The 11,944-nt window shown below is 37.7% G+C and overlaps 1 protein-coding gene across 3 annotated transcripts in view; it reads left to right on the forward strand.

Moving 5' to 3' along the window:
- Positions 1 to 9,883, forward strand: part of ATG5 (autophagy related 5) — a 50,436-nt gene extending 40,553 nt beyond the window's left edge. For all 3 annotated transcript variants that reach the window (XM_089530660.1, XM_089530661.1, XM_089530662.1), the window contains exon 8: positions 3,995 to 9,883. In XM_089530660.1, coding sequence (XP_089386786.1) covers positions 3,995 to 4,131 — 137 coding nt within the window. In that variant the 3' untranslated portion in view covers positions 4,132 to 9,883. The remainder of the gene's footprint in view (positions 1 to 3,994) is intronic.
- The last annotated feature ends 2,061 nt before the right edge of the window (positions 9,884 to 11,944 follow it).

The raw sequence follows: 11,944 nt of genomic DNA on the forward strand, positions 1-11,944 counted from the left end.
AGTATCAAAGAGATTTTGAGTGACTGGAACATCTTGAGAACTTGGTACCAAAATAAGAAGCCCTGTGTAAATTTACAGCGCTTAATAAATAAAGGTTGATAATAATAATAATAATAATAATAATAATAATAATAATAGTCTTCCTGAAAACCTTGACACTAGAGGCTAATGGGAATGCTTGGTGCGACAAGCAGAACCTGAGCTTCTTGTCTGTAAATGCAAAAAAGCAGCCCTGCAGTGGGTTGTTGTGATTGGAAACTGACTTAGATGAGCTTTTTCTTATCATTTGTACAGTCGGCCTTCTTTATACACGGATTTTTTATACACAGATTCAAGCATACACAGTTTGAAAATGTTCAAAAAAAAGTATAAATTTCAAATATCAAACCTTAATTTTCCAATTTTTATAAGGGACACCATTTTGCTATGTCATTATAGTTAATGGAACTTGAGCATCCACAGATTTTGTTATACAAGGGGAATCTTGGAACCAAACCCCAGCATATAACAAGGTCAACTGTATATGAATTGGCTCTCAGCCTGAAATGTAGTTTCCATATTGCCACTGTTTCATCTTTTCCAAATTCCTTTCCCTCTTGTACTCCAATTTATCAGTGTTGGTGTGCCAAAAGTTATATTTAAAAGTATAATTTTAGGGTATGGTAGGAATAAAGTGGGGTGTTATAACTTTCTATTTCACATGGAGTACAAGCATAGAAGACATTTAAGTATTAGCCCCCACCCATAAACAGCACTTCCCTTCTGTTTGTGATCATGGGATAAAAGCTATCTAAACTTGTATATGTAGTTTTTTACTACTACATCATGTAGGGTGCTCTTAAGATTGAGATCTCTTTCCCCAGGAAGTATTTTCTGCCTAAGATTAATTGCCCTTTTAAAGTCAGTGTTTGATGTATTCTTTTTGGCTGGCTATATCCTGACTCAGTTTAACCCTCTTTGACCTGACCCCACTGACTGTTACCACCATGGCAGAGGCAGAAGTCTTTTAGCATGATGTATGCAGCACAGACACCAAGCTGATGGTTCCTCACAGCTTGGATTCAATTAACCAGATTTTTACTATTCATTCCACAAAGTAAAAAAGGTTCAGTCAGAATTATCCATACGTTCAAAGTTTTGTCAAGCTTTCTATCATTAAAAACATTAAAAGTAAGAATGCATAGCTGTAACTATTTCCAGTTTTAAACATTCCAGCATCTACAAGTCTCTTAATGAGGAAACATATATATTTACTTATACTATATTACTTTTATTTCTTAGGTTCTGGAATTATGTTGAGTTAGTTATAGAATTTATTAGGGTTCATACCATAACCCAATTCAGATCTCAGCTGTTACCAGTAACAGTTTGCTCTTTGTAATGTGCTGGTAAAAACATTTATCTACCTTATAGAATTGTTCTAAGTATACTTAACCCACTCTAGATGATTTGAGCTAGCTTGGGAGAATTGGAGGCATGTATCCTGGGAATGGTAAATGAATCTCTGCATGACACAATATGGCCACATTTTCACAGAGACAGCAGTACATCAAGTATTGAAAAAGTCATCTGTCTATACAGAGTACTCTTTCTTGGCTAAGATGATTGAGAAAGTAGTGGCTCAGCAGTTGTAGACATTCCTGGAAGGCATGAATTTTTTAGACTCATTTCAGTTTAGGTCAGCCTTGGTTCTAAACCAGTGCTTGCCATCTGTAATGAACTAGATGAGGGTGAATAAATTGAAATCAAGGTAAGAAAGAGGTGCTCCTGGTCAGTTGGAAGGCAGATCAGGGACTAGGGATCAAGCCTGTGTTAGATGGGGTTACACTCCCTTTGAAGACACAGGTTTGTAGTTTGGGTGTACTCCTACACTCAGCTTTGAACCTGGAAACCCATGTTTCTGTGGTGGCCAGGAGTTGTTTGCACATTTAAAGCTTGTCCACCAACTGCTCCCAATCCTTGAGACATTGGATCTAGCCACAGCGGTACATGCCTTAGCTGCATCCCATTTGGACTACTGTAAAGGTGCTCTACTTGAAGCTGCCTATGACAAATGGTAGGAAACTTTAGTTTGTCCAAAGAGCTGCAGTACTGGTATAGTTATAAAGAGCAGACACAGTTTAAAGTGCTGGTTATGACCTGTAAAGCCCTACATAGTAAGACATATGTAATTATTTGGCATTTTTGCATATATTATTACTCTTGTCAGTACATTGGGTTGGATCCAGATTTCATACCTAGATTGTTGTTCGTAAATTGATCACAGAATTTTCTTGGCAAAGTTTATTCAGAGGGGGTTTGCTTTTGCCTCTCTGAGGCTGAGAGAGTGTGACTTCCCCAAGCTCACCTAATGGGTTTCCATCGCGGAACAGGGATTTGAACCCCGAATTGTAGTTCAGCACTCAGACTACTACACCACACTGGCTCACTCATATCTAGATTAGACCCACTGAAATCAGTAGGACTTGGATTAGTCATGAACCACCTAAGATACGCAGACAACACCATACTACTGGCAAAAAACAACAAAGACCTGTAACAGAAAACAACAGAGACCTGTAACAGTTACGAAAGAAGATCAAAGAGGAAACTGCTAAGATAGGCTTAATGCTAAATAGTAAGAAAACAAAAATACTGTAATGACCATAGAAGAACAACTTGAATTCATCCTAAATAACAATAAAATAGAAATAGTCAAAGAATTCCCCTATCTGGGATCAAACGTTGACCAGAGTGGAGACTGCAGCCAAGAAATCAGAAGAAGGCTAGAAATGGGAAGGGCAACTATGAAAGAATAGACAAGATCCTAACGTGCAAAGTGCAAAATAACACTGAATACTAAAGTTGGGATTGTCCAAGCCATCGTATTCCCCATCACTATGTATGGATGTGAGAGCTGGACAGTGAAAAGTGGATAAAAAGAAAATCAACTCATTCGAAACGTGTTGATGGAGAAGAGTGCTGAGAATACCATTGACAGCCAAAGAGACAAACAAATGAGGCCTTGAACAGATCAAGCCCAAACTCTCCCTGGTAGCCAATAAGACTAAACTGAGGTTGTCATACTTTGGACACACCATGAGAAGGAAAGACTCATTAGAAGAGACAATGATGCTGGGAAAAGTAGAAGGCAGCAGACGGAGAGGAAGACCACAGACCAGATGGATAGACTGAATCAGGGAGGGCACGGATTTGAGTTTACAGGACCTAAGCAGAGCAGTAGAGTATAAGGAGCCTTGGTTCACAGGGTTACCATGTGGTCAGGGATGACTTGATGGCAACTAAGAATAGCAATTTACATTTTATTGATTTTTGTCAGTCTATAGAATATGGACCTAGTGTACTGTATCACCTAAGGAAGGCATATGCAAATTGTTCAGCCTCCCATTATCCCTCACAATTGTTTGCACTAAGTAGGAACCTGTAGCCCAAAACATCTGGAGGACCATAAGTTGTACATCCCTGCTCTAAGTAGTCCATTTCTTTTCACCCCCATGCCACCACCCTTTGCGATTGACTATAATTTAATTGTATTTTTGCAGTTTTTGAGTTCCACTCAAACTGAAGTTAAGACCTTTAACTTATATTCTAATTTGCAGTTAATAAGCTTTCTAATTTAAGGCAGATAGACATTCAATAACAACATATATTATAAGCAGAAATTAAATCTATTTACAGTCTACTGTGAATTAGTGATTACAAAAAAATTACAAAAAGGAGACAGTTAACATTTCATTTATGATTTTATGATTATAATGATGATTCATTGATCCATCTTCATAAGAATGTTGTTTTTTAGTTCACTTGAGTTCAAAGCCTTTTAGCTTTACCTTTCTCTTTGACAGAGTTTTTGGATATTTATTCAGTTAAAATACCCAGTAATAAGCTAATCACAGGAAGGATTTTGTAGAATTTCACCATGAGCCTTGTGTTCTGAACATGTTTTAACCTATGAATGTTTCTTAATTGCCCTTCTTTCTTTGTTTTGGATTAGATGGTGAAAAGAAAATTCAAGTGGTGATTCATGGGATAGAACCAATGTTGGAGACACCGATACAGTGGCTAAGTGAACATATGAGTTATCCTGATAATTTTCTTCACATCAGTATTATTCCCCAACCTGCAGATTGAAGTGTCAGTTTGTATGTATTTTGGTCAGCCTTTGATTGGAACATAACATCAGTTTGCTTGGTGAGGACGACCTGACCAGAAATTGTTGCTGCTACAAGCCAAACAGGAAGAAAGATCCTTCATGTGATAAAAGAGCAGTTAGGCTGGCCTCAGTTTGAATCAGCCATGTTTTCCCACTGCTCTCATTAACTTCAAATATGACATGAGAAACTTTATGAGGCTGCTGCCAGTCTTTTGTTTTCTAGGTACAATAAGAAGCTGAGAGCATGGACGCTGAGTGGAAGTATGTGCCACTTTGTATTTCTTATTAATCAATAAACAGGGATATTTTCTAAAGTTGCAGTGGCCTGTCTTTAGAGTGCAAACACTTGTTTATTCTGGCAAACTAGATGCACAAGTTCTATTAATATTAACTTGTTGGAACTCTTTATAAAAATCTGAAATATGCTAAACTAGTTCAAGATTTCATATGCAAATTCTCTTTAAATTTTGTAGTAGGCATTTAAATTTTAAAATAACCATCTGCATGTTTTGTATTTCACAAGCTACTTTCTAATCCTGCATAAATACCAGAAATTAAGTTTTACTGATGTTAGTATAGCATCAAAATAATATATTTTGGAATAATATATTTAGAATAATTGCATAATTCATCTTTATATATTTTTATCTGTCTTGTTCCAGCAAAACAGACACTGCTCATGGAGTGGATTTCCCCTCCACCTATACATGTCCCAAATCTTTTCTGGAGGATTTAGGGGTACATTGCGAGGGATGCTCCATTGCATTTGTGGTCTCCTCATGAGATGTTGGATGGAGTTTGTGCTGTGGGATACCTATTATTGGGACATGGTATTCCCTTTTAGAAATCCAGAAATTTACTAGCCCAAGTTCAAGCATCTTGGGTGCACCATTATACTCATATCAGATTATCTGGTATGATTGTAGTTTTGATGCTAGAGGCTTTATGTGTGACTGCATCAGTCTTCAAAGAAGTGATGGAAGGCAGATAGCACTGATGTTCACAGTCCCAGCTACTCCTTCCCAAAAGCATCTCTTCATATGCTCTCGGGGGAGGGCAGCACTGGAAAAGTAGGCCTGTGTAACTAGGGTTGCCATAATTCTCTACTATATACTGGGAAAAAATGTAGGACAAAATTTAGACCAAAATATAATAATAATAATAATAATAATAATAATAATAATAATAATAATAATATGATTGTAGGATAAAATTTAGCCTAAAATGTAGGACATTTAAGAAAAATGGAGGGCCTTAAATGTCCTACATTTTGGGCTAAGTTTTATCCTACAATTGTCCTATATTTTGGTCTAAATTTTGTCCCGGTTTATAGTAGAGAATTATGGCAACCCTATGTGTAACTATCATGAAACAGAATTCAAAAATATAGCCGTTTTAGTCTGTAGAATCAGTATGTAGAGAGATCTTGTAGCACCTTTGAGACTAACTGAAAGAAGTTGGCAGCATGAACTTTTGTAGATTTCAGTCTACTTCCTTAGATGCATGAAACAGGTGATAAGAAAAAATGATAGTGTCATGCCATACTTATTCCACATAAGGTAAGGGTTGCCAATGCAGAGTGGTGTTTGCTAAACTCCCAAAGTTCTGTTCTGATTCTTAACATTGGTGGCAACATACCAAATATTTGGTCTCTTCCCCTCTGGAAAGCAAAGCATCTTTGCTGAAGATTCCCAACTGACTGACTGTCTGTCTATCTATCTATCTATCTATCTATCTATCTATCTATCTAAAGTGAAACCCAGTTTTAGCCCCAAGAGTGCACCCACTGAAATGAACAGGTCTTACATATGTCCCATTTTCTTCAATGTTGTTTCATTAACCTTAACAAGGACTAATATTGCCCTAATATTTTAACCCACCCATTAACTAACATTATCTGCTCAGTGCACAAGTGTGTTCATCTAGCACTGACAGTGCAGAGATGATGGATAGAAAATTCTGAGAATGAAAATGGAATATCTTATAATCGAAAGAAGAAACAAAACAAATCCAAAAACAAAGGAAAACAACATGTAAATTAATTGTTATAAAATATTAAAGAAAGGATGAGGGAAAGTGTTTTACAGGAACAAAACCAACTAAGAATAGTGAGGCAACATTCTATTCAACACTATTCTAATTGAAATGGAGCTATTTTGTATTGTGTGAATCACAAAGTTAGAAATATCCATGTAAATTGCGTGGAAATCATAGTCTTCCAGATGTTACAAGATTTCAATGTCCAGCAGTCTGAACAAACCTAGCTTGTGTTGAAGAATGCTGAGATTAGCATGTTCCCCATCGCTGATGTACATGATTGTGATTGGCTGGATTGGGGATTCTTGTGGCCTTTTTCTTAATGAAGTGCAGAAAGTCTCATATTTACAGGAGCAAATGGAAATCTGTCAGCAATAGTAATCTTCCCCTCCCGCCTGTTAATAAACAAGCATCAATAAGAAGCGGAGTTTGGTAATGTAAATGTTAGAAAATGAATGTTATAACCAATTTGCCTACCTGTTCCGTCCTGCCCTGTACCTGTGTTCGAAATGTTACTTTTTCCCCAAGGGCTTTAGCTGTTCCTAAGTGTGTAAGCCTTCTTGAATATTGTTTCCTTTTTAGATATTAAACCTTATATTTATTTAAGAGTATAGTGTTTTGTTCCAAGTTTCAGTTTAAAGTTACTGCTAAAACAGCTTATGTTGATTAAATAGAGGAATTACACATAGGCAATTGAACCTTTTCACCGTAGACTGATTTACAGAACTACTGTATATACACATTTATAAGTCTAGAAATTTTAGTCAAAAAATTGAACTAAAAAAACCTAAGTTGTCTTAAGCACGGGTCAATCCAATTACTCTACTTTAACTACTATTTTTTTTAAAGGAACAATTTCCTGGTGAGAAGCAAAAATGTAATCTGTCCTGGAATCACTGACCTCCCTCTACTCTCCCATCCATCCAGCCTTTATTTTAAGTACAAATAGTTATACTTTTTAGAGTTTTCTACATTCTTTGGCACCGTTTTCCTTTGCTTCATCCTTTAGATCCTTTGTTATATGCTCCTAAATTCTACCCTCGACTTAACCACAAGTCATATCAAAATCCTTAATTTTGGCTTCCAAACCTGCCCTTGACATGAAGCCGACTTATAGTTCAGTATATACGGTATAACAATTCAAATAACTGTAGGGAATAGTTAACTGCATGTGTATTGTTATTTTTTATTACATTGTATCTTAAACGCAAGGCTGTGTTACGTGACATTCTTGCTTCCCCACAGATCTGCTCTCTAGGATCTCTCTACCCTTCAGAGTAGTTTGGGAAGCACCAGTGGAGTCCCCACCCCTAGTGTCACCCAGTGCAGGGGGGCTCCCAGGGGGTGACAGGGCAAAAGGGTGTGCTTGCCCTTCTCCTTTGCTGCAATGGCCTATTCTTCAGGAGAAAGCTGCTGCCGCTCCAAAACCAGGAGGGGCGTGTTTGCCCCTTCTCACCCCATAGCAGGAGGAAGGCCTAACTGAGTATCACCCCTCTTCTGAGGTGTCACTTGGTGTGGGCTGCACTCCTCGCACCCCTCTGGGGACACTAAAGTATGGGAAGGGCAATCCATTCTGTCAGCAATGTTCATTCTGGTGGCACATCCTCACCATTGTATTTCATTCATGTAAGAGCCAGGGAGTTCTTGAAAGACAGAATGATTCAGCAGAGGCTTCTGCCAGTGGAAGGTGGAGGAAGATGGCTTTTGGATATTCTCTCTCCAGATTGCAGCCCCTTGTGCCTTTTTAAATCTGCTACCCTGGCCAGTGTTTATTCCCTGAACTCAAGCTGTCTCTTCATAGAAACTGAACATAGATATATGAGATAGCACTAGAAAGGCAATTTAAATAGGTTACTGAATCATAGAATCATAGGGTTAGAAGAGACCCCAAGGGCCATCTAGTCTAACCCCTTGCCATTCAGGAACTCACAATCAAAACATCTCTGACACATGACCATCCAAAGAAGGAGACTCCACCATACTCCAAGGGAGTAGGTTCCACTGTAGAACAGCTCTTATTGTCAGGAAGTTCCTCCTAATGTTGCGGTAGAATCTCTTTTCCTGTAGCTTGCATCCATTGCTCCTGATTCTATTTTCTGAAACAGCAGAAAACAATTTTGCTCCATCCTCAATATGACACCCCTTCAAATACTTAAGCAGGGCTATCATATCACCTCTTAACCATCTCTTCTCCAGGCTAAACAGATCTAGCTTCCTAAGTCTGTCCTCATAGGGCTTATTTTCCAGACCCTTAACCATTTGGGTTGCCCTCATCTGAACACGCTCCAGCTTCTCAACATCCTTTTTGAACTGTGGTGCCAGAACTGGACACAGAATTCCAGGTGAGGCCTGACCAAAGTAGAATAGAGTGGCACTATTACTTCCCTTGATCTAGACACTATACTTCTGCTGATGCAGCCCAGAATCATCTTGGCCTTTTTAGCTGTTGGGTCACAGTATTGACTCATGTTCAACTTGTGGTCTATTGGACTCCTAGATCTCTTTCACATGTAGCCTCATTAAGCCAGGTGTCCTTCATCCTAAATCTATTCATTTCCCCCCCTAATCCATCTTACATTTCTCAGTGTTGAAATTCATTTTGTTAGCTTTGGCTCAGCTTTCTAATCTATTTAGGTCATTTTAGACTTTGATCCTGTCCTCTGGGGTATTAACTATTCCTCTGAATTTTGTGTCATCTGCAAATTTGATAAGTATGCACCCTATTCTTTCATCCAAGTCATTGTTAAAGGTGTTGAATAGCACTGGGCCCAGGACAGAACTCTGTGGCATTCCACAAGTCACTTCTCTCCAAGATGAAGAGGAGCCATTGCTGAGATGGTCATCCAATTAGAAATCCACCTAATGGTTGTATTGTCCACATTTTACAAGCTTGTTGGCAAGAATATCATGGAGGACCTTGTCAAAGTACTTACTGAAATCAAGATATGCTATATCTATTGTGTTCCCTTCATCTACTAATCTGATAGTTTGAACAAAGAGAGAGAGAGAGAGAGATCAGATCAATCTGGCATGACTGATTTTAAGAAACTTTTGTTCACTTTTTGTGATTATGGCATTCCATTCTGAATTTTCACAGACTCTCTGTTTAATGTTCTGCTCTAGAATCTTTCCTGGTATTGATGTCAGACGAACTGGACGATAATTGTTTAAATCCCCCCCCCTTTTTTTTTTTTTTTTTGGAAGATGGGGACTATGTTTTCCCACTTCCAGTTTGCTGGGACTTCTCCTGTTCTCCAGGAGTTCTCAAAGGTTATTGCCAATGGCTCTGAGATTACATTTGCCAGCTCTTTTAATACCCTTGGAATCAGCAGGTTCATTTCACATGGCATAGGAAATCATATTTTGACTAACCATAGCTTACAAACTAAAACATAGTTTGAATTTCTAAGCACACTATTAGCAAACCATCATTATTAGCTGTGTGCTTGTATTTTCTGTTTGCTCTGAACTCTTGTTTTATGGTAGCAACATCTTAATGTAACCAGGTTTATGAACTCAGATGTCACATTAAACTATGGTTAGTCTGAAAATTAACTTCAATCAATGTGAAATCAACGTCAAATTTATTTTTTTATTTGTTTGCTTCCTGACTGCAAACAGTTTGTCCACAAAATAATATCAGTAGCCTCATTATTGTATATGACAAATAAATAAAGCAAATGGTGAAAAATATGGAATTGTTTCCTTTTTATGGCTGCATCATGATGCCACATATTCATAAAAACAGAACTGGAAATTGGATATTTACTGCTTCCACCTTCTGTAATGTTCAGACCAGTATTTGTGCCCCAAATCTCACAAAGGTGAGTGTCTGTTTCAGTCTCTCTCATACACATGTGCTCACACACAAAAACAAACACACAGAATACAAACTATTTAGGGTAATTGTCAACTTTTTCTTTAAAACAAGTATATAATGTGATTTGTTTTCTAAATGATGGCTTGCATCAATCCTGTAAACAGTGTAAGATGGTAAGCTATTTCAGTGGAGTAGGCGTGTGGTGACCCCATGAATTTCAAAGGGTTTTCAGTCAAGTAATAGTCTAAGGTGGTTTTGCCATTTCCTTCCTCTGAAATACAGCCAAAAGCACTTGGTATTCATTGGTCCCATCCAGGCCAAAATGTAAATATTGCAATAGACAAGGTTCAGCAGAAGAGGGGAGATGGCTGCTATCCTTGAAGATGACTTCCCTGAAGGGAAATCTGTTGGATATTTGATGCAACCCTACCACAAGCTGCCACCTTGTGAAAATTTGGAGAAAAATATATTCACTTCCAGATTTCTCTCCCCACTGACACACAAACACACACTAAAAAGGTCAAACTTGGCTAAAGCACATCCCCATGTTCCTGGAACTTTCACAAACATTATTGTTTTGAATAAGTGATTTTGGTGGGATGTATGTCCAGGGGCCTGCAGAAAAATCTCCTCTTAGATTTCTTAATAATAAAATTGATATAGAGAAAGTTGTGTTCTCACAGGGTTTCCTACCCACCCCCTTTTCAAGGAACTAATCAACAAAATCTCACTTTTCCAAGAACAAGCATTGTACTTCTGTTTCATTGTGTGTACATTTGGAAAGACATGAATAGTGGCAGTATTTCCTGGTATCCTGGAAGCTTTCACAGAACAGCTTCTTTAGGGTTGAGTTTTCCTGGTATTGCTTTGGTATTTGGCTGTATAATTAATTAATTAATTAATTAATTAATGCTTATATTGAATATAAAAATGTCCATGGGGAATCTACACAAATTCAACCTAGACAATGAGGAAGTAGAAATAGTAAAAGAGTTCTTATACCTGTGATCAAACAAATGATTAACAATAACAAATGTTGGAAGGATCATAAGAGTATCCTAAAGAATCTAATCTAGAAAATACAAAACTAGCTAAGTGACTGCATAAGCCCAAGGCAGCTGTGAGATCTTCAGGTGTGTTTTAACCCATAGTAGCTAGGATTTATGAAAGGCAAGAAATACCTAGAAATACCATAGTTGTCTACCATGTCTTTAACTGAAGGTGTTAAGACAAGTCTGCAGTAGAAGCCAGAACTCAGGTTTATATTGCTAATAAAAGTAAGTTCTCTGAGTGTGTCTTGACTAGATGAGTTATTTAGGTCAAGAATATAAATTTATACTTTCTTTGGAGGATGTGGTGTTAAATGCTCACCACTTCCCAGAGCAGTGAGAAATCCATGGGAAAAAAACCCAAAATATTTAATTTTTTTTAAACGATAAGTAATAGTTTTATTGTGTCTTTTGCACAAAGACAAGTAGGGGCATAATGGAAACACGTTCTGACAAAGATCTACTTGGCAAATATCTGATCCCAGAATGAATCATGAAGGAGGCAGAATGAGGAATAGATATTGTCTTCATGTTCTCAACCACAGCACTGCATGTGTTAAAATTTGGGGTCATGATAGGAAGAGGCAAGTAAAATAATATGCATTTATTCACTGTTCCAAGAGAGGGCACATTTGTTTCATTATGGGGCCATTTTAAATCAATCATAATTCTAAACAAATCATAAATTCACCCTTGAGTGCGCTGGATCAGCAATACTAGGAATACAGAGCAAAGAACATTCTACCTCTTACAGGAGAACTGGGGAACCACCAAATATTTGCTGCAGAAGGTGACATGGCTATCTGGGAAAAACTCAAAGAGAACTAGATTTGAAAACAGAGCTCCAGGAGGGATTTGGTCCCCAAACCTGAGTTTCATCAGCCT

This window comes from Sceloporus occidentalis, unplaced genomic scaffold (genome assembly GCF_023333645.1).
Source record: "Sceloporus occidentalis isolate IW3139 unplaced genomic scaffold, rSceOcc1.0.p SCAF_6, whole genome shotgun sequence".
NCBI lineage: Eukaryota > Metazoa > Chordata > Lepidosauria > Squamata > Phrynosomatidae > Sceloporus > Sceloporus occidentalis.